Raw genomic sequence first — 19346 nt, 5'->3', positions numbered from 1 at the left:
TTTTAGAGGGAAAGTCAGTATTGGAAAAGGATGGACACCCAGTAGGTGCTTAATGAATATTTATTTCTTTTTTAATCCTCACCCGAGGATATTTTTTTCTATTGATTTTTAGAGAGAGTGGAAGGGAGGAAGGGAAGGGGGGGGGAGAGAAAAACAACATTGATGTGAGAGAGACACATCAATTGGTTGCCTCCCAAACATGCCCCGACTGGGTGGGGGATCGAACCTGAAACCTAGGTAGGAGCCCTTGACTGGAATCGAACCTATGACCTTTCTGTGTGCAGGCTGACGCTCTAACCATTGAACACACCAGCCAGGGGAATGACTATTTCTTAAAATAAGCAGGAAATAGTCACTGATGTATTAATAGCAGTTAATGGTAATAATCCCCACTGACTCTGATCTGGGCCCTGGGCTAAGTGCTATGAAAGTGTTGTCTCATTTAATGTGCAGTTTTGTGTTTGTTTAAATATATTTTTATTGATTTTTTACAGAGAGGAAGGGAGAGGGAGAGAGAAATATCGATGAGAGAGAAACATCGATCAGCTGCCTCCTGCACACCCCCTACTGGCGATGTGCCCGCAACCAAGGTACATGCCCTTGACCGGAATCGAACATGGGACCCTTCAGTCCGCAGGCCAATGCTCTATCCACTGAGCCAAACCAGTTAGGGCTTCATGTGCAGTTTTTTAAAAAAATATGTTCTTACCGATTTGAGGAAGAGAGAGATACATGGATTGGCTGCCTCCTGCACAGCCCCCACCGGGCATGTGCCCTGACCGGGAATTGAACCGTCAACCTCTGGGTGCACAGGAGAACGCTCAACCAACTGAGCCGCAGTGGCCAGGACAACTGTGCAGTTCTGTTATTCCCATTTCACAGAGGAGACAACTGAGGCTCCCGGAGGTTAAACCCCTTGGAGAAGGTCCAGAGCTACAGGGTCACCAATGTGTGCACGCAGGTCTAGGCTCCCCAAAGCCCACTCGCCCAGCCTGACCCTCGCACCCAGCACACAGGGCGCACAGGCAGCCCCATTCCACAGGGAGAGGCTCGCGGAAGGAAGTGTGCCATGCGCAGCGCTCAGAGATGTGTGCACAGATGGGCTTGCCAGCTTCCCCGGGCGCGTTCCAGACACTCAGGTTCTGAGGCAGCCCAGGCATTGGGAGGCGGCTGTAGGGCTCTGGTCAGTGTGTGTGGCTTTGGGTGCCAAGCACCAGAGTTCAAATCCCAGCTCTGCTCTGTGTGATCTGGAATGAATTATATTCTCGAGGCCTCTGTTTCCCCTTTTGTATGTGAGAAAACATTCTTCTTTTTTCTTTTTTTTATTTGAATTTTTAGAGAGAGGAAGGGAGAGGGACATAGAGAAACATCAAGGTGAGAGAGAAACATTGGTCAGTTGCTTCCCATACCCACCCCAGCTGGGGATCGAACCTGCAGCCCAGGCATGTGCCCTGACCAGGAATCTAATTGGCGACCTTTTGGTGCACACGATGACACTCAACCGACTGAGCAACTGGCCAGGGCGAATGAGGAAAAATTAAAAAACCCAGATTCTATGTCATGAAGTTATTTTGAGGATTACATTAAATTTATGCAAGGTGAAAAATGGTTAGTATCTATATATTTAAAAGGCTAATATGCAAAGTGTCCCCTTGGGAATTTGATCAGGAGACCGGGAGTTGGATTGCTCGCTATGATGTGAGCTGACCACCAGGGGGTGGCACAGAAGATGGTGCTGAGGGAGCGAGGGAAGAAGGAGGCAGGGAGGCGGGGAACCTGATTAGCCCTGATCGCCAGCCAGGCCTAGGGACTTTACCGGTGCATGAATTTTGTGCACCGGCCTCTAGTTATTGTAATAATTAGTAATTACATGCATTTGCTTATGTATTCTCTTTAAAATATATATTTACTGATTTTTAGAGAGAGGAAGAGAGAAACTTCAATCGGAGGCCTCCTGCACAACCCCATACCGGGGATCCAGCCCACAACCCTGGCATATGCCCTGACAGAGAATTGAACCAGCAACCTTTGGTTGATGGGAATGATGCCCGACCCATTGAGCCACCCGGCCAGGGCTGTGGATGTACTCTGTGGCTGCATTTTACAAGTGAGGAAATTAAGGCTCAGAGCAGGGAAGCGCCCTGCCCAAGGTCACACAGCTGGGAAGTGTCAGAGTTGAGATCCAAAGCCACGCAGCTCTGAACCTAGAGCCCACCTTTCCGTCACTACCTTGCCTGCATCCAAGAAGTTTGAGGGCCTTGCCTGTCGCCACCAGGAGTGTAGAATAGCGTAGAGCACTGACCAGGGAGCCAGGAGACAGACAGATTCTCTGCATCCACTCATTTCCATCCATGCAGCCATTTGATGGACACTCACTGAGCACCTACTGTGTGCCAAGCACTGTTCTAGGCACCAGGGACGCGGCTGGGAACAAAGAAGACAAAACTGCAGCTTTGGGACAGGGAACAGGAAGGGAAGCCCCGGGTGCTATGAGTGTGTTGACATTTGCACTGAGCTCAGAAGGATGAGTAGGCATAAAACAGGTGAAGATGTGGCGGGTGGGGTGGGGACAGCTACCGGGAGAAGGAACAGCCTGTGCAAGGCCTGGGGCAGGAGGGAGTTTGGCTCAGTGAAGGGACTGCTGAGCACATAAGCTTCATGGGGGCAGCACTTTGATCTGTTTACTGCTGTATCCCCACTGCCTGACACAGTGCCTGGCACACAGTAGGCACTCAAAAAATATTGGTTAGTTGAATGAATAAATGAATGAACAAGTAGATAGATAAATAGAGGGATTGGTGGATGGGAGAGTGGATGAAGGATGGATAGAAGGATGGATGGATAGATGGGTAGATGGATGGACAGATGGATGGATGAGTGGATGATGAATGGATGGGTGGATGAGTGGCTGGATGAGTGGATGATGGATGGACAGAAGGGTGGGTAGATGGGTGGGTGGATGGATAGCAGGATGATGTAAGGATAAATGGATGGATGAGTGGATGATGGATGGATAGAAGGGTGGGTGGATGGGTGGGTGGATAGATAGCAGGATGATGTAAGGATAAATGGATGGATGAGTGGATGATGGATGGATAGAAGGGTGGGTAGATGGGTGGGTGGATAGATAGCAGGATGATGTAAGGATAAATGGATGGATGAGTGGATGATGGTTGGATAGAGGGTGGATGGATGGGTAGGTGGATGGATAGCAGGATGATGTAAGGATAAATGGATGGATGAGTGGATGATGGATGGACAGAAGGGTGGGTAGATGGGTGGGTGGATGGATAGCAGGATGATGTAAGGATAAATGGATGGATGAGTGGATGATGGATGGATAGAAGGGTGGGTAGATGGGTGGGTGGATAGATAGCAGGATGATGTAAGGATAAATGGATGGATGAGTGGATGATGGTTGGATAGAGGGTGGATGGATGGGTAGGTGGATGGATAGCAGGATGATGTAAGGATAAATGGATGGATGAGTGGATGATGGATGGACAGAAGGGTGGGTAGATGGGTGGGTGGATGGATAGCAGGATGATGTAAGGATAAATGGATGGATGAGTGGATGATGGATGGATAGAAGGGTGGGTAGATGGGTGGGTGGATAGATAGCAGGATGATGTAAGGATAAATGGATGGATGAGTGGATGATGGTTGGATAGAGGGTGGATGGATGGGTGGGTGGATAGATAGCAGGATGATGTAAGGATAAATGGATGGATGAGTGGATGATGGATGGATGAGTGGATGATGGATGGATAGAGGGTGGATGGATGGGTAGGTGGATAGATAGCAGGATGATGTAAGGATAAATGGATGGATGAGTGGATGATGGATGGATGAGTGGATGATGGATGGATAGAGGGTGGATGGATGGGTAGGTGGATGGATAGCAGGATGATGTAAGGATAAATGGATGGATGCATGAATGCATGAGTGAATGAATGAGCTTGCACAAATACCTACAGATTCACACACAAATGTGACTGGAAATAAGTGCAGTCTCACACCCACAGACGCGTCCTTGTGTGTAAACACAGATGCACCTCTTCTCCGGGTGCCCCATGGAGAGAACAAGCACTGGGGGGAGGCAAACCCTCTGACCAGGCTGCAGCCAGCCCCTCCCCCCCTGCGGTGCTGAGATAATTTCCGGAAGAGGAGGAAATGCTGATTCAGGGATTCGTGTCCCAGGCTGCGTGCCAGGCTGGGGAGTGGGACAGATCCGGCCTGGGAGAGGGGGGTGTGTGACAGAGGGAGGCAGGTGGGGCTAAGGCAGAGCAATGGACATGAAGAAACAGAGTCGGAGAAATGGAGCAACGGAGACAAACACACACACAGAGACAGACAGACATGCGGAAAGGTATGGAGATAGACACAGAAAGATATAAACTAGAGATACATGAAACAGAAACTCAAATTCAGACACAGAGCGAGATAAGGCAGGGTTCCAAGGACAGACAGGTAGAGAGAGAGGAAGAAACATAAAGACAGAGAAATGGAGACACACAGAGGGAAACAGAGAGATGCAGACTTTAGAAGGAGAGAGAGAGAGAGAGAGAGAGAGAGAGAGAGAGAGAGAGAGAGAGAGAGAGAGAGAGAGAGAGAGAGAGAGAACCCTTCCATGGAGGAAAGAGAGAGAGGAGGCGCAGAGAGGGGAAGACATTTGCCCGAGGTTGCACAGCCCGGACCTGGCTCAGTGCCGACCTGTTTGACTCCAGAGTCCAGGTTCTCGCCTCGCCCCTGTGTAGCTCAGGAGGAACAAAGGGGACGGGGAAGATGGGGCTGGGGCTCTGAGTGTGGGTCACGGCGACAGAGGGACGTAGTCGCTCGTGTATTCACTCAACACACGCATTCTGCGCTTCCCAGAGGGGGTGATGCCGGAGGAGGGCCGGAGGGGAGTTAGGAGCTGCTGGCCCGGCGGGGGAGACAGACACAGGGTCAAATCCCTGAAAAGACAGACGGAGAGGACAGTGTTCAGAGTCCGGGGAAGGAGCAGAGGAGGCGCGCCTGGGAGGAGGCGGAGTCAGAGGCGGCTCCCAGCGGGAGGGAGCATTTGCGCTTCTAGGAAAGGACCAGGGCATTTTCGGCTCCGGGAAAAGGGGGGCGGAGAGGGGCATTCCAGCAGGCACAGCATGTGGGGTGCGGAGGCAGGAGTGACCCGGGAGGGATTCGCTAAATGAGAGAATTAATCAAAGGTGACTGGACAATGTTTGAAGGGGTGAGAGGGGAGAGGAGCGCGGGACCAGATCATGCAAATCTCAGACGCCTGGATGAGGGATGGAAATGTGGTCCAGGGATGCTGGGGAGCCACGGGGCGGCTGCACGCAGGGGAGGGACAGGTCAGCTCTGGGCACAGAAAGAGCCCGCTGGAGCAGCGGTTCTCAACCTGTGGGTCGCGACCCCTTTGGCGGTCGAACGACCCTTTCACAGGGGTCGCCTCAGACCATCCTGCGTATCAGATATTTACATGACGATTCATAACAGTAGCAACATGACAGTTATGAAGTAGCAACGGAAATAATGTTATGGTTGGGTCACAGCAGGAGGAACTGTATTTAAAGGGCCAGAGGGTTGAGAACCACTGCACTGGAAACCTGTGGGGAAAGGAGTGGGGACGGGAGCACAGAAGGAGGCTGGGGAGAGGGTGCAGGCGGAGAGGATGGAGCTGAGGGGGTGTCCTGGCCCCCGGAATGAGGAGGAGAGGATGCAGGGTCAGGGGAGCAGAAGGGGTAGCGCCTGGGGGCTGGTGGGCTCTGCGCCAGGTGTGCCTGGGATGAAAGATGCTCCCTTCCTATAGGGATGGGCTTGGGGACAGAAATGGAGGCCAGCCTGATGGGAGACCCAGACATGAGGAGGTGGAAGGGAGTCAGGGCCACAGAGGAACTGAGTCTGGAAATGAGTCTAATGAAGTCTGGACTGTCTTCATTGCCAATGACAGAAACACAAATGACCTGAGCATAAGGGGGAATTGATTGTGTGGGAGAGGGTTTCAGGCACGGCTGGATCCAGGTACCCCAGTCATCATCAGGAATCTGACAGTTGGCAGATGGAAAGACAGGGGTGCCTAATGGGCACCTATGCGGTTAGACCCTTTCCCTGCTTCACTTGGGGTCCAGGAGCCTCCAGACCCTTCCCCTCCAGATCCAGGACTCCAGGCCCCCAGCCCCTCCTCCCTCAGACCCAGGGGTCCAGGCCCCCAGCCCTCCTCCCTCAGACCCGGGAGTCCAGGCCCCCAGCCCCTCCTCCCTCAGACCCAGGGGTCCAGGCCCCCAGCCCTCCTCCCTCAGACCCGGGAGTCCAGGCCCCCAGCCCCTCCTCCCTCAGACCCAGGGGTCCAGGCCCCCAGCCCTCCTCCCTCAGACCCGGGAGTCCAGGCCCCCAGCCCCTCCTCCCTCAGACCCAGGGGTCCAGGCCCCCAGCCCCTCCTCCCTCAGACCCAGGAGTCCGAGTCCCCAGCCCCACCCCCGCCTTCCGTAGGTACCATGACAACCAAGCTCCCTGCTCACCTTTCCCTCCCCCATCTAGAACCCAGTTTCCGTTTGAATCTTGACCGGGTCTAACCAGTTCCTGCTTGAGACAGGGATGAACGGAGGGCAAGTGGGAACAGAAGGGGGATGACAGAGGGGAGAGGAGCCGAGAGGTGGGGCAGAGGCAGCCCTGAGAGGGGAGGGGTGGGGAGAGATGGAAAAGGGAGACGGGGGAGAGATGGGGAGAGAGGCCAGGCGACAGGGAGCGGGAGAGGGGGTCAGAGAAAAGCAGGCGACTATGAATAGAGGCGGGGACGGGGGTCGGGGGAGATGTTGGGGAACTTGTTAAAGGAAGAGACTGGGGAGACAGAACCAGGAAGGGGGAGAGAAATGGGGAGGAAGGGGGCAGAGAAACCCAGGGGAAGCCTAGAGGAAAGGCGGAGGGAGCGATTAGGAGATGTCAGGGAAACAAAACTGGGAGCGAGGGAGAGAGGGAGCGGAGCAGAGAGATGGGGAGACAGTGAGGGAGGGAGAGGGAGGGAGAGGGGGGAGCGGAGAGATTCCAAGAGGCAGGGAGAGAGAGGGGAGGAAGCGGGAAAGTGGGAGGGGAGGTCCTGGGGCCCTCAGGGGCTCCCCGCGGTCCGGGGAACCAGGATCCCCATGTGGGCCCAGCCTGCCCGTGCTTCTCTGTGTGCTCCCCCGGGGGTCAAAAAGGAAGAGGAGGCAGCCAGGACGAGAAGGAGCTGGGGTGGGTGGCCCAGTCGGAGCTCTTCTTCCCACCCCCCTGAGACACCCCCCACCCGCCTTCCCAGGATGCAGCAGGAGGTGGAGCCCCTGAGCTCCTCCACCCTGGGCACCCCCAGCCTGCACAGGGAAGCAGGTACACCAAGCCGCGTCTGTCTGTCTGTGTATGTGTGTGTGGGGGGGGGGGGGGGGGGGGAGGTAGCGTGGGAATTTTCTTCATGTATTGAGTCCTAGACTTGGCCTGTGCCTCCAGGGAGTCACTGGCCTTCCAAGGAGAGAGCCACCCAGACTCTTAGGTCGACCAGTACCCTTTGGACCTCACACTACATTTCCCACAAGCCTCTGCAGTTCCCTGGCCAATGTGCTGGACACAGAACTACATTTCCCATGAGCCTCTGGGGCCCCAACTACTCCTCTGAGGCCATTATCTCAGAAGCCCTGCCTGATCCCTTACACTCTTCTTTTTAAATTAATTAATTAATTAATCTTAATTGATTTCAGAGAGGAAGGGAGAAGGAGAGAGAGAGATGGAAACATCAGTGATGAGAGTCATTGATCGGCTGCCTCTTACATGCCCTCTGCTGGGGATTGAGCCCCTATCCCAGGCATGTGCCCTCGCGGGGAATCCAAGGTGGCCTCCTGGTTCATAGGTCAGTGTTCAACCACTGAGCCACACCGGCGGGGGCCTCACACTCTTCTTGTCTCCCACACTGAGCTCAGCATCTTCCCCAAAAGTCACCCCTGCTCCCTGCTTCCCATCTTCTAATGGCCCCATCGCCAACTGATCACTGGGCTAGGTCCCAGGTGCTGCCCCCATCTCCTCCCACAGCCATCAGTCCCCAGCCCCATCTTCCCACCCCACTCTCTCTGCCCCACCCCTGCCTCAGCATCCCCACAGCCCCAGTTCAGCTCTTGTCCTTTCCGATGGGCCTTTTCTCAGCCTAACTGCCTGGTCTCCAGTTTCTCCCCTCCAGCCATTGCCCACCTAGCTCCAGAGGGCTCTTCCCGACACCAGCGCGGATTCTGTCTCTCCCCTGCTCACAGCGCTCCCTCTTTCCTCATCACGCCAGGGACAGCCCCAGACCCTTAGCCTGGTGGTCCAGGCCCCGTGGGGCCCGACACCAGCCGATAACATCAGGTTCAGGTTCCAGGGCTCCCTAATTGCGCACTCATTCGTTCTCCCATTCAACATTCATTGAATAATATATCTGGGTAAAAGTGCATTTGCCTAGCAGGTAATAGAAAATGAGACTTAGTATCAAGAATAAGAAAGCCATCGTCTCACCCAAAATGAAGCCCACAGGTGGGGTGGGGTTTGGCTGAGTCAGCAGCCCAATGATGCCGTTGAGAGCTGTTTCCATGTCCATGCTCTTTGGTCTGGGACATAGTCGCTTTGCACACCAGCTAACCTCATGGTCCCAGGATGGCTGCCCCAGTTCCAGGCATCGCGTCCAGAAGTCTTCCTCTTCAGATTTCATATTTCTGAAAACGATTCCATATTTCACTGATCAGCACCTGCTCACTCTTATCTCAATTGCTGGCAGAAGGAATGAAATTATCACAATTTTTTTAGTCAGTGGTCCTCAGCTCCAGCTACCCACCAGGTGGAAGAGTTTTTTAAAACCTATACCCGATTGCACTTCAGATCCAATTTAACTTGAATCTCTAGGATTGGGGCCTTAGCATCTATCTAGTTTTTAAATGTTTACCAGGTAAGGATGAGGAACAGTGGGGTCGGAAGGCATGGGTTTAAATGTGATGGGATATCCCCGAGGGGGATCAGTGAGCCTCCCTTGAGTTGCTTGGGCGAGGAATGGACCCTCCCCCTCAAAAGAGGGAAGAGGATAGGAATGGCTGACGAGGTCTCCTTTCTGGGTGTCTGTTATGATAAGCACCTACTCGGTGCCAGGTGCTATACTCGGCATAGCAAATGCCCTGCTTGCAAATCAGACTCCACATCGCTGTCCTCTGGTCTTGTGTCTTTGAAGGACTCTATTTTTGGAGACCCCGCCTTCCGTCCTCTCTAACCTGGACTGAGGCACTTACTTGATCAGTATAATCTGTGTCTAGCTCCAGAGCAGCTGAGTGGAATTGAGTTGACCAGTTGGCAGGTTTTGACTATCAACACGTGTTCATGTGTAGTTTTGCTGTTTTCTTTGTGGTATTTTGGAACCAGTAATGTTTTCAGCTCACCCGGCTGCAGACTTTGGCCTAGGGCAGTGGTCGGCAAACTCATTAGTCAACAGAACCAAATATCAACAGTACTTCAGAATAGACTCGCCCAGGCCGAAAACCAACTTCTGCGCATGGGCCGCGAAGTTTCAATCACACGGTACATGTACGCCCACACGTGGTATTTTGTGGAGGAGCCACACTCAAGGGGCCAAAGAGCCACATGTGGCTCTTGAGCCGCAGTTTGCCAACCACGGGCCTAGGGCATCAGAACGCCCTGGGGGGTCCCCAGCATTTTGCTTGTAGAGACAAATGAATGAAATGACGCAGCCTGTTCTTAGGCAGGGAGGGCAGACAGGACACACAGCGTCTCACAAATAATTAATAACCCACCGTGGCCGTAAGTGCTCCTGAGTCTTGGGGCTGAAGAGAATTCTGGGAAGTTCCTGCAGATGGCCATATTCTCTTTTGCATAAAGACCAAGGCCCCAAGGCGGGAGGAGACGGGGAGTTCCAGTCCCGGAAGTGCTTCTGGGATGAGGATGGCCTGCCTGGTTGGGCTGAAGACACCAGCAGGGTCAGATGAGGTGTGGTCTTGTGAGCCACAGGGAGAACTTTGGACTTAATTTACCCGGAGGGTAATGGGGATCTGCCAATTGAGAAGTCTGGGAAGGGAGTGGGCAGGATGATCCGCTCAGCACTTTCAAATGCTAGTCTGCTGGGGTGACGAGAGATGATTAGGGGGCTGTTGTCTAGACAAGAGTGGGGTGGGAGGCAGGAGCCTGTGGGGCTGGGAGCACGGCCTGCGGATCCAGACACCTAGACTTTTATCCTGGTTCTATCGCTGTGGGCTCTGTGAGCTTGGGCAAGCCCCTCAACCTCTCTGTGCTTCCATTTCATCATCTGCTCAACTACACCCTCTCAGAAAGCTGTCATGCAGATGCAGAAGAAAGTGCTTGTGAAGGTGCTTGGCCCTTTAAAAGAGACTGTACCCATGGAGTTACTGTTAAGTGGACAGAGGAGGTTCTTGTGTTGAAAGGATGGGGTAGGGAGAATGATCAGAGAGGCCAACAGGAGCGACCACACACAGGGCAGGTGCTTCTCAAAGGGGATCTTGTTAAAATGCCAGTTCTGACCCAGTCGGTCTGGGGTGGACCCTGAAGGCAAAAGGAAGCCGCTGACGGTTGTAAGCACGGGATGCTGAGACGTGAAAATCACCTCCGTGCCCTGTGGGAACATGTGGGAGGTGGGGGGACGGGGAGCAGAGCCCCGAAGCCCAAGAGCACCAGGAGCACGGTGCTGACAGCTCAGTGCTGGAGGCGGCCTGTGCCGGCTCACCGGAGCCCATCGCTGAGTTTTGCAAACTGGTTGTTAAAACCATGGGTAGCATGGAATTGGCCATGGTGGGAGTATTGACACCAGGAAAACTGGCAAATGTTGTGGTGTGTGTGTGTGTGTGTGTGTGTGTGTGTGTGTGTGTGTGTGAGAGAGAGAGAGAGAGAGAGAGAGAGAGAGAGAGAGAGACCATTGAATGTATTGACTTGTAATGACGGAGGCCATAACACATGCAACATGAGTAAGGGGGTGCCAGAGAGGACTTTCTATAGGAGCTGAGCTGCCTTAGGGGACTTTGGGAGGGTCCAGGGAAGCCGGGCTCTGCTCTGGGCCCGATGCTGGCAGGCAGTGGAGGCCAGTCCTGAGGCAGGAGGAATGGATGGAGCTGACACTATGAGGGGAAAAGCAGCCGCATCTGAGCCGCGCGGGGGTTGTTTGGGCAGCGCTCACATTTTGTTGTGTTGAGATGTGATCCTGGAGTGGTCTTCATTTTATCTGGGCCCGTCAGGGTCACGGAGTGGCTGATGGTTGTATTCTGTGAAACTATGTCAACGAGAGAGCAGCGGGGCCTGACGGGATGCCAGGCCAGCTCCTGGCTGTCTGGAGCGGCATTCCCCTTTGTTCAGCTGCTGTAACAAAGAGACCCCATACACAGTGACATTAAGAAGACAGTTTAGCCAAAACCGGTTTGGCTCAGTGGATAGAGCGTCGGCCTGCGGACTGAAGGGTCCCGGGTTCGATTCCGGCTGAGGGCATATACCGTGGTTTCGGGCACATCCCCAGTGGGAGATGTGCAGGAGGCAGCTGATCGATGTTTCTCTCTCATCGATGTTTCTAACTCTCTATCTCTCTCCCTTCCTCTCTGTGAAAAATCAATAAAATATATTAAAAAAAAAAAAGAAGAAGAAGACAGTTTAGAGCCCAGCTGGCGTGGCTCAGTGGTTGAGCACTGACCTATGAACCAGGAAATCATGGTTTGATTCCCGGTCAGGGCACATGCCCAGCTTGCAGGCTCAATCTCCAGGAGGGGGCCTGCAGGAGGCAGCCAATTGATGTCTCTCTCTCATGGATGTTTCTATCTCTGTCCCTCTCCTCTCTAAAAAATCAATAAAAATAACGTATTTCAAAGTGAAAGCTATTGTGGATTTCATGGGTGATGGGAAGGAAAAAAAAAAAAAAAAGACAGTTTATTTCTCTCTTGTGTAATGGGAAGCAGGTGTTCCAGATCGGTGGGACATCTCACCCCTAAGATGACTCAGGGACCCAGGTTCCCTCTGTATTGTGGCTCCCCCATCTTTAGTATGGCTGAAGCTGGCTTCTGGCCACATCCACATCCTGAACAATCTTCTTTTAAACAAACGACTCCAAAGATGCACCCTCACTCCCTCTAACACTGCGGGTGAGATCGTGATCACATGGCCACACCCAGGTGCCAGGGAGCCTGGTAACTGCCGTCTCTAGCTGGGCGACCGCGTGCAGGTAGAACTTTAGGACTGTAGAGGAAGAGGAAAATGGGAGGGAGCTAGCAGCTGGCCATAAAGGACCAGCGAGCCGACTGTGGGGTTGTCTAGAAGGGCCCAGTCAAGTTCCAACCAGGAGGCTTAATCACACGTGAGGAGCGCTCAGGGCAGCTGGGTTCTCTGTCTCCAGGAGCCCTCCTTGCGGACCTCGAGACCTCAGAAGAGACCCAGGCTTGGAGCCTGTGCAGGCCCAACAAGTCCTCGTGAGTAGCCCCTGGCCCCGTGGTTTCTGACCTCAGCTCCCTGGAGTGCAGCGACAGCAACCCCTGGCCTTGGAGCTCCTTGCTGCCCACTGGCTCTCTCCCCAGGAGGCAGTACCTGCGCCAGGTGGTAGCAGAGTATGAAACGCTGGACCGAGAGCTCCCGTGCATCCGGAAGTTCCTCACGCCACCCGCTGCCCAGCCCCTCTGCCTGTGCCTGGAGATTTTGGTGAGTGGCCCCTAGCCCTTGGGGCCCTGGGTGGGGTGGTGGAAAGGGCACAGGCGCTGAGCCAGGCTCTGGGCTTACCAGCTGTGGGCTTGGCACCAGCACAGGTTGCTGAAAAGTGATTGTGAATTTGTTCAAGAGTCAATTGGCAGATGTATCACTGCTGATCCCAGAGGGGCAGAGAGAAGGGGAGGACGAGGGGCAGAGAGGGGGGAGACTGAGGGCAAAGGGAGTCTGCTAACCCATCTACTCTGAAATTCTGTAAAGTTTACAGATATAGCAAATACCTAAGAAAAAGCTCGTGTTTTTAATAGATTCCACGAACTGGTAATTCAGTGTACAAATCCTTTGGCAGCCCCTGACCTCAGTCAGAGGAGATAACTGTTAGGGTCTCACTCGGGCAGAAGTCAAGCGAGAAGACTGGGCATGACTGGACATTTACTGTGCTCCAGGCACCACTCAGAGGCCCTCCCTCAGCGATCTGGGTGACTTCACCCCAATACAAGGACTGCTGTCCTCACTTTAGGGACAATTCTCCATCCCATTGTTTCTCTTCTTTATGGCTTTGAACGTGGGACCCCTTTCCTTCCCACCGCCCCCCAAGACTTGCCTTCCTGGAGGAGACCAATTTCATGACTTTTAGTTCCTCTACAATTTTATATGCCATGACAATGGCATTACCTTCGACATGGTACTCTCATGCTGAAAACGTGATAATGATTAATGTGTGTTTCTGAACATTAAATAGACTCACAGGAAGTTAAAACTCCCTATGACCCTTAGTTTTTGACAACTGAACATCTAATCCAGCAGTCGCCAACCTTTTGGACCTCACGGACCACCAGTGGCCCGCGGACCACCATTGGTGACCACTGATATAATCTATATATATAAAAGCCTAAGCAACCGAATGACTGGTCAACTGGTCGCTATGACGTGCACTGACCACCAGGGGGCAGACGCTCAGTGCAGGAGTTGCCCCCTGGTGGTCAGTGCACTCCCTCAGTGGGAGCACCATTCAGCTGACCCATGGGTGCCAGACACTGCCAGGATCATGGCTGGCAAGCCTAACTGTGGCGGCAGGAGCCTCTCCTGCCTCCTAGGCAGCGCTACTGAGTGGAGCACAGGGCTGGGATGAGCAGGAGCAGGTGGTGCCCCACTGGGCTGGAGCTCCTCCCCAGTGGGTCGCCTGCCACTTCGCACACTACTACAGTCCGACATTCGCACACTCCTACAGTCCGAGGAGTCCCGGATTGCGACAGGGAGCAGGCCAGGCTGAGCATGAATCCGTGCACAGGGCCTCTAGTATATGAATATAAGAGGGAAAGTGTGTGACTTAAATCTTTGCGAAAATCTTCAAGAGCTGCTGAAAGCTTGCCGTCCAGTGCAGGATGCTGGAAAGGTTTTCAGTAGATTGGCAAAGTGGGCCCCATTGGTGACTTCGGACAAATCAGTTGGGGAGAATTGATATTTTGGAGAATGACCTTGAATGACAGTAGATGCGTTTCTCCCTGGGAGATGCCTGTCCTCCCCGCTCTGACGCGAGGGGAACGGGGCCCTCTGCTCAGGTGTGATCCTTGACCCTCGAATGCCACCTGGGACTCCGGCAAGTTCTGCAAGTGGGGTTCAGGGTGGGGACGTCTGAACCCGGAATGAACCCGGTGTCGCCGGCTGAGGCTCGCTCTCTGACTCTCCCAGCCTGAGCAGGACCTTACCCACCTAGAGGTGCTGGAGGCGCTGGAGGCCGAACTACCCGGGGCCATGGAGAGCGGTAGCGTGAGCAGCATCCGCTTTGAGAACATGAACGTCATCTGTGGGACCGCGGGGCGCAGGAACCGGTGAGTCCGCGGTGGGGGATGGGGGGGGATGGGGCCTGGAGAGATCGGTCAAGGTCGGGTGGTGAGGAGGCAGGCGGGGCCTAGAGGGACCCGGAGGAGCGGACCCGGGGGAACTTGAGGAGAGGGGCGGGGCCGGGAGGGGCGGGGCCAACTTAGAGGGGTGGGCGGGGCTTAAGGGGTTGAGGGCGGGGCCTGGGCATATCTAGAGAAGAACACTATGGGCGAGATGATGAAGAGGCTGAGTGGGAACAGGGAAGGGAGCCCAAAGTGATGAGCGAGGTAAAGGGGCAGGGCCAGGTGAGGTGAGAGAGAAGGCGGGAGCTGGAGTGAAGGGACTTGAATCGCTCAGGTGATGACCAGGACAGGCCAGCCGGAGGCGGGGGGCGGGGCCTGGACTGTGCTCAGTGCGGGGGCGGGGCCTGGACTGAGCGCATTGCGGGGGCGGGGCCTGGACTGAGCGCAGTGAAGGGGCGGGGCTTAGACTGAGCGCAGTGAAGGGGCGGGGTTTAGACTGAGCGCAGTGTAGGGGCGGGGCCTTGACTGAGCGTATTGCAGGGGCGGGGCCCAGGGTGATTGGCGTGTAGCTGGGGGCGGGCCCAGGGGGGACAGAGAGGGAAGCCCCGGCCTGAGAGCCACACGGGAAGGCTGGGCTTGGACGGAGAAGGGGGCGGGGCCTAGAGCTGCGGGGTGAAGGTCTGGCCCGGGAGCGGCGGTTTGAAAGCGAGTAAGCCTCGACAGACCGCGCAGAGAGGACGAAACCAGGCTGAGAGAGAGGTCTGGGCCTAGAATGATCCAGTGCGGGTCGAAGGGCAGGGCTGGGGAAGGGTTTCGGGACGGAGGGACGGGTTGAGGAACCGGAATGGGTACACGAACAGGGACCTGGCAGGGGCATTGCGACAATCAAAGGCGGGGCTGGGAGCACCGGCGACCACCCAGCCGTCTCCACCCCTGCCCTTCTCCTCCCGGCCCGGCCCCTCTCAGGTGGCTCATCACCGTCTCGGACTTCCAGACCCGCTCGCGCCTGCTGCGCACGGGGCTCCGCCTCCGCGGGTCGGCGCACCCGTTCCAGCGCCACGACGAACTGCTGCTGAGCGATTACCGCCTGCACCTCCGCCGCTCCCTGGTCCGACGGCGCATGCTCGAGGCTCTGGGGGTGGAGCCGACCGAGGAAGACTGACAAGTGTGGGGGGGCGGGGCGGACTCTGGCTGCGCTTGCGCACCGCCTGGCCGGTTCAGGCTATTCACCCGGAACCCCCTCCCCTCCCCGGAAAGGGGGCGTGGCCTCCCCAGGAAGGAGGCGGGGCCGGCTCGAGGGGGTGGATACTGTGAGTTTAATTATAAAGAATGACCTGGTACAAAAGCCATTTCTCTCTGCAAAATCTTGGTGGGTAGTCAGGGGAGATGATGGGGGGAAGGGTCGAACCCCCATAATAGAATCCCGCCTTCCCAGTCCTCCCCCGGCCCCTGCAAATGGACGCCTGGGTCCCAGTGCCTCGAGGGATGAACTGAGGCCCGGGTCCCGAACCTAGGCTCGGCGACCAGCAGACGTCCGGACCCGCCCCCCCTCTTCTTCCTCTTCCCACCCCCCCTTGGAAGACAGTTCTCCGGGCTTTTATTTCAGGTTGTTTTTTTTTCTGGATTTTTTGTGTGTGTTCTAGGGTTTTTTGTGTTTTTTTTTTGTATTTTCTTTTGTTATTGTAACTTTTTGCTTTGTCTCTCCTCTCTGCCCCGCGCTGCAGCCCCATCCAGTCCCTTCCCCCTCCCACCCCTACCTCTCCTCCCCCCTCCCCACCCCCTACACCCTCCCCAACCCCGCGGCACCCATCCAGAATGAACAAGCCCTTGATAGACGGGCGCCGCGCAGGCCCCCTGCGGACGGGGGGCAAACGACAAGGGGGAGGGGGCGGGGAGGGGCCCAGCGCGACCTCCACCCCCTCCTTGACACCCCTCCCCCCTCCCAGGACCCTCCCACAAGGTTCCCCGCAGATCCCTGACGTGGTAAGGGGGAGAGGGCTGCAAGCACCCTCCCCCCCATGGACGGAGCCCCCCCCCTCGGGGGTGGGGGCAGCAGAGGGGGAATGGGCTTGGGGAAAGGAGGGGGAGCTCCCTTCTTTGGCAGCTGAACATGGGGGACCTGAGGGCGATGCCCTCCCCCCTTTACCCACAGTAGGGGAGGGGGCTTCCCAGGGGAAGGGGTGGTTTGAAATTCCCAAGCCCCAGGGATAGAGGGAGGGGTGCGGCGTGCAGGAAGGAACAGCCATGCTGGAGGGGGCAGTTTCTTGGAGAGACTGAAGGGTTGGGGGGGTGGGGACGGGGACGGTCTTCGTGCAAAATGGAAAGACAGATGGCCAGGAAGGACTGGGAAGAGTGAGAGGAGGGAGCCTGTGCCGGAGGGCGAAGCCTGGAGCCGGGAGAGGGCGCGTGGTGAGCAGGAAGTGAGTGTGCACAGGGGCTTCTCCTGCCAGAGAGAGAGAAGCGCGTGAAGACGGAAGAGAACAGGCAGAGTGACAGCGGCTGCGGAGCTGTCACAGGACAGAAAACAGCTGCCAGGAACGGACGCGATCAGACAGGCTGGGGGTGCGGAGGGGGCCCCCGGAGTGCGGAGGGGACCCGTGTGCAAAAGGCAATGTTCCCCAAGGGAGATGGAGAAAGTCGCCCAGGAGCGGGCAAGAACAAGTCGAAACTCAGGAACGAGTGTGCAGCAAAGCCGGTGTGCGGGGACATCCTTAAAGAACAGAAAAGGGCTTCCGAAGCGCAGCGGAAATGCGGGAGAGTGCGTGTGCGAGGGGGTCCACAGAAGAGCCGATGGGGATGGACAGAGATTTGGAAGAGGAAGGGGCAAGGGCAAGGGAGCGGGAGCCTGGCGGGGAGGAGAGGGATGAGCATGGAGGGAGAAAGAGTTCCTGGGAAGCCAGTGTGCAAGCCACGCGCTAGAAGTGACAGTGCGAGGGGGGCGGGGCAAGCAGGGGGAGGGGGTGTCAAGTGACAGGCGGCGGCGGGCAGGGGAAGAAAGTGGGGTTCAAGAATAAGGGGGCAAAGTGCTTAAAGAAAACCCGAGGCGAGCGTGTCGGGAGAGGTGCGCGCGGGGCGGCGAGTGTGCAAGGGTTCAACAGAGAGGACGGTATTCCGGAGAATCCGCGTGTGCACGGAGCCTGTGAGCGGGGGGAGGGGGAGGGTGTCCCAAGTGTGTCTGCAGCAAGGGCCCGGAGGTTGTCGGGAGGGAGGGGGATGGGGCGGACGCCGAGGGGAGAGCGTGCAAGCGGGAGCTGGAGAGAGCAGGGGGCGTGGCGCCTGGGGGGAGAAATGCGACGGGTGCGAGGGAAGCAGAGATGAGTCCTCGCAGGACAGAAGCCAAGGCGGAGTGTGCAAGACAGCGAGGGGGCAACTTTGTGCAAAATTGTAGCCCGGGGAGGGGGGAGAGGCAAGCAGGCGTGCAAAGGAGCGTGCAAGAGGCTGGGGGGGCCGCTGTGTGTGCTAGGGAGAGGGGAGGCGGGGAGAACGGAGGGGCCTGGAGAAAGGGGGGAAAGGGTTGTTAGAGGGGTGGCAGGTGGTGGAATCTGAGGGCACCCCCTTCCCCTGCGGCCTGGGGAACGACCCCCGCACCCAGTCAGGCTCGGGGCTGGCCCTCTATGGCTCTGTCAGTCCCCCCCTCCCCAGAATCGACCCTTCCCTCCTCCTCCTCCATCCCCCTCTGATTTCTTCCGCGCCCACCCCGTTGGCTCCCAGCTGCACACACAATCTCCATTAGCTGCCCCCTCCTGTGAGGTGCAAATGTCTGGCTGGAATCAGGCCACCCCGGTGACCTCCAGCCTCGGGAGATGACGGCAGGGCACAGGTGTAGCATGGTCCCCGGCCCAGGGAGAGAATAAGGGTCAAGGGTCAGAGGTCCAGAGGCCGGCGAGCCCCAGGGTTCTGTGGACGGGCTGGTCCGTCCAAGCCAGCCATCACCTCTCCAGGAAAAATTTGAGAGCCCGGTCGATATTCATGCGGTGGCCCACCCGGGTCACGCCCAGGTCCACGTAGTCCTCCTTGGTCAGGGCGGGCAGGTGCGAGCCATCGATCTCGTGGTCCAGGAAGCGGGCTCGGTGCTCGGCCAAGCCCAGCCACTCCAGCCAATCAGCCACGTCGAACTTGGTCCAGAACCCCAGAGGCTTGGCGCCGAAAGGCTTGTCCGGGGGCAGCGAAAGCAGGCGGGTCGGTGAGAGGGAGCGGGAGGCCCCGGACAAGGCTCCCCCGAGGCCCCCGGACATCCCCGGGTGCGGCGGCACAAAGACGGGGGCGAAGGGGTCGGCCGAGCCCCCGGCCCCTCCAGTGGGAGAGCTGCGGACGTCAAAGAGGCCCGGGTACAGGGGTCCAGAAGGCAGGATGGGCAGGGACGAGGGCCGGGGCGCAGGGCTGACCTTGTGCTCCGAAGTGGGCAGCAGCGAGGGGCTGGGGGCCCGGCGGAGCAGAGGTGGCCGCATCTCGAATTCCACACCCTGGAGGTGGCGGCTGGACGTGGAGGAGGAGGCCGAGGGTGAGGTGGCCCCGGGGGCCGCAGCCGCGGAGGGGACCCCGGTCCCCGTGGGGAGTGGCGGCAGGGGTGTTTTGGGCCAGTTCTGAAACAGGCTGCTCACGGGTTTGGAGAGGAGCGAGGACTGGGAGTCTTCGGAGAGTCTGGAATGTGACAGGGGTGGGTGGAGGGCAGGGGGTGGGGGTGGGGTGGGGGGTCAGGGCAGGTGAGAAAGAGGAAGAGGTCAAGATGTAAGGAGAGAGGAAGAAAGACATAGGGGCGGGGTAAAGAGATGGAGAAGAGAGGTGGGAAGAGATAGAAGGAGGGAGGGGAGATGGATGTCA

At 56.6% G+C, this 19346-nt stretch overlaps 2 protein-coding genes across 7 annotated transcripts in view; one reads left to right on the top strand and one right to left on the bottom strand.

The window, feature by feature from the left end:
* Window positions 1-7238: 7238 nt before the first annotated feature.
* C15H19orf81 (chromosome 15 C19orf81 homolog) lies at window positions 7239-15820 on the top strand. The gene is made up of 5 exons (XM_059665419.1): window positions 7239-7356; window positions 12377-12449; window positions 12555-12675; window positions 14371-14510; window positions 15492-15820. The coding sequence occupies exons 1-5, from the start codon at window positions 7290-7292 to the stop codon at window positions 15685-15687; spliced, it is 597 nt and encodes a 198-aa protein (XP_059521402.1). The 5' UTR covers window positions 7239-7289; the 3' UTR covers window positions 15688-15820.
* A 7-nt stretch (window positions 15821-15827) lies between these two features.
* SHANK1 (SH3 and multiple ankyrin repeat domains 1) overlaps window positions 15828-19346 on the bottom strand; it is a 53368-nt gene continuing 49849 nt past the window's right edge. For 4 of the 6 annotated variants that reach the window (XM_059665271.1, XM_059665272.1, XM_059665273.1 and 1 more), the window contains one exon: window positions 15828-19166. In XM_059665271.1, the coding sequence (XP_059521254.1) occupies window positions 18455-19166 (712 nt within the window). In that variant the 3' untranslated portion in view covers window positions 15828-18454. The remainder of the gene's footprint in view (window positions 19167-19346) is intronic. The other 2 variants (XM_059665275.1, XM_059665276.1) reach the window with 2 other exon arrangements.

Source organism: Myotis daubentonii, chromosome 15 (genome assembly GCF_963259705.1).
Source record: "Myotis daubentonii chromosome 15, mMyoDau2.1, whole genome shotgun sequence".
Lineage (NCBI taxonomy): Eukaryota > Metazoa > Chordata > Mammalia > Chiroptera > Vespertilionidae > Myotis > Myotis daubentonii.
Note: the sequence above shows the minus strand (reverse complement) of the source record. Positions and strands in the feature narration are given on the sequence as shown.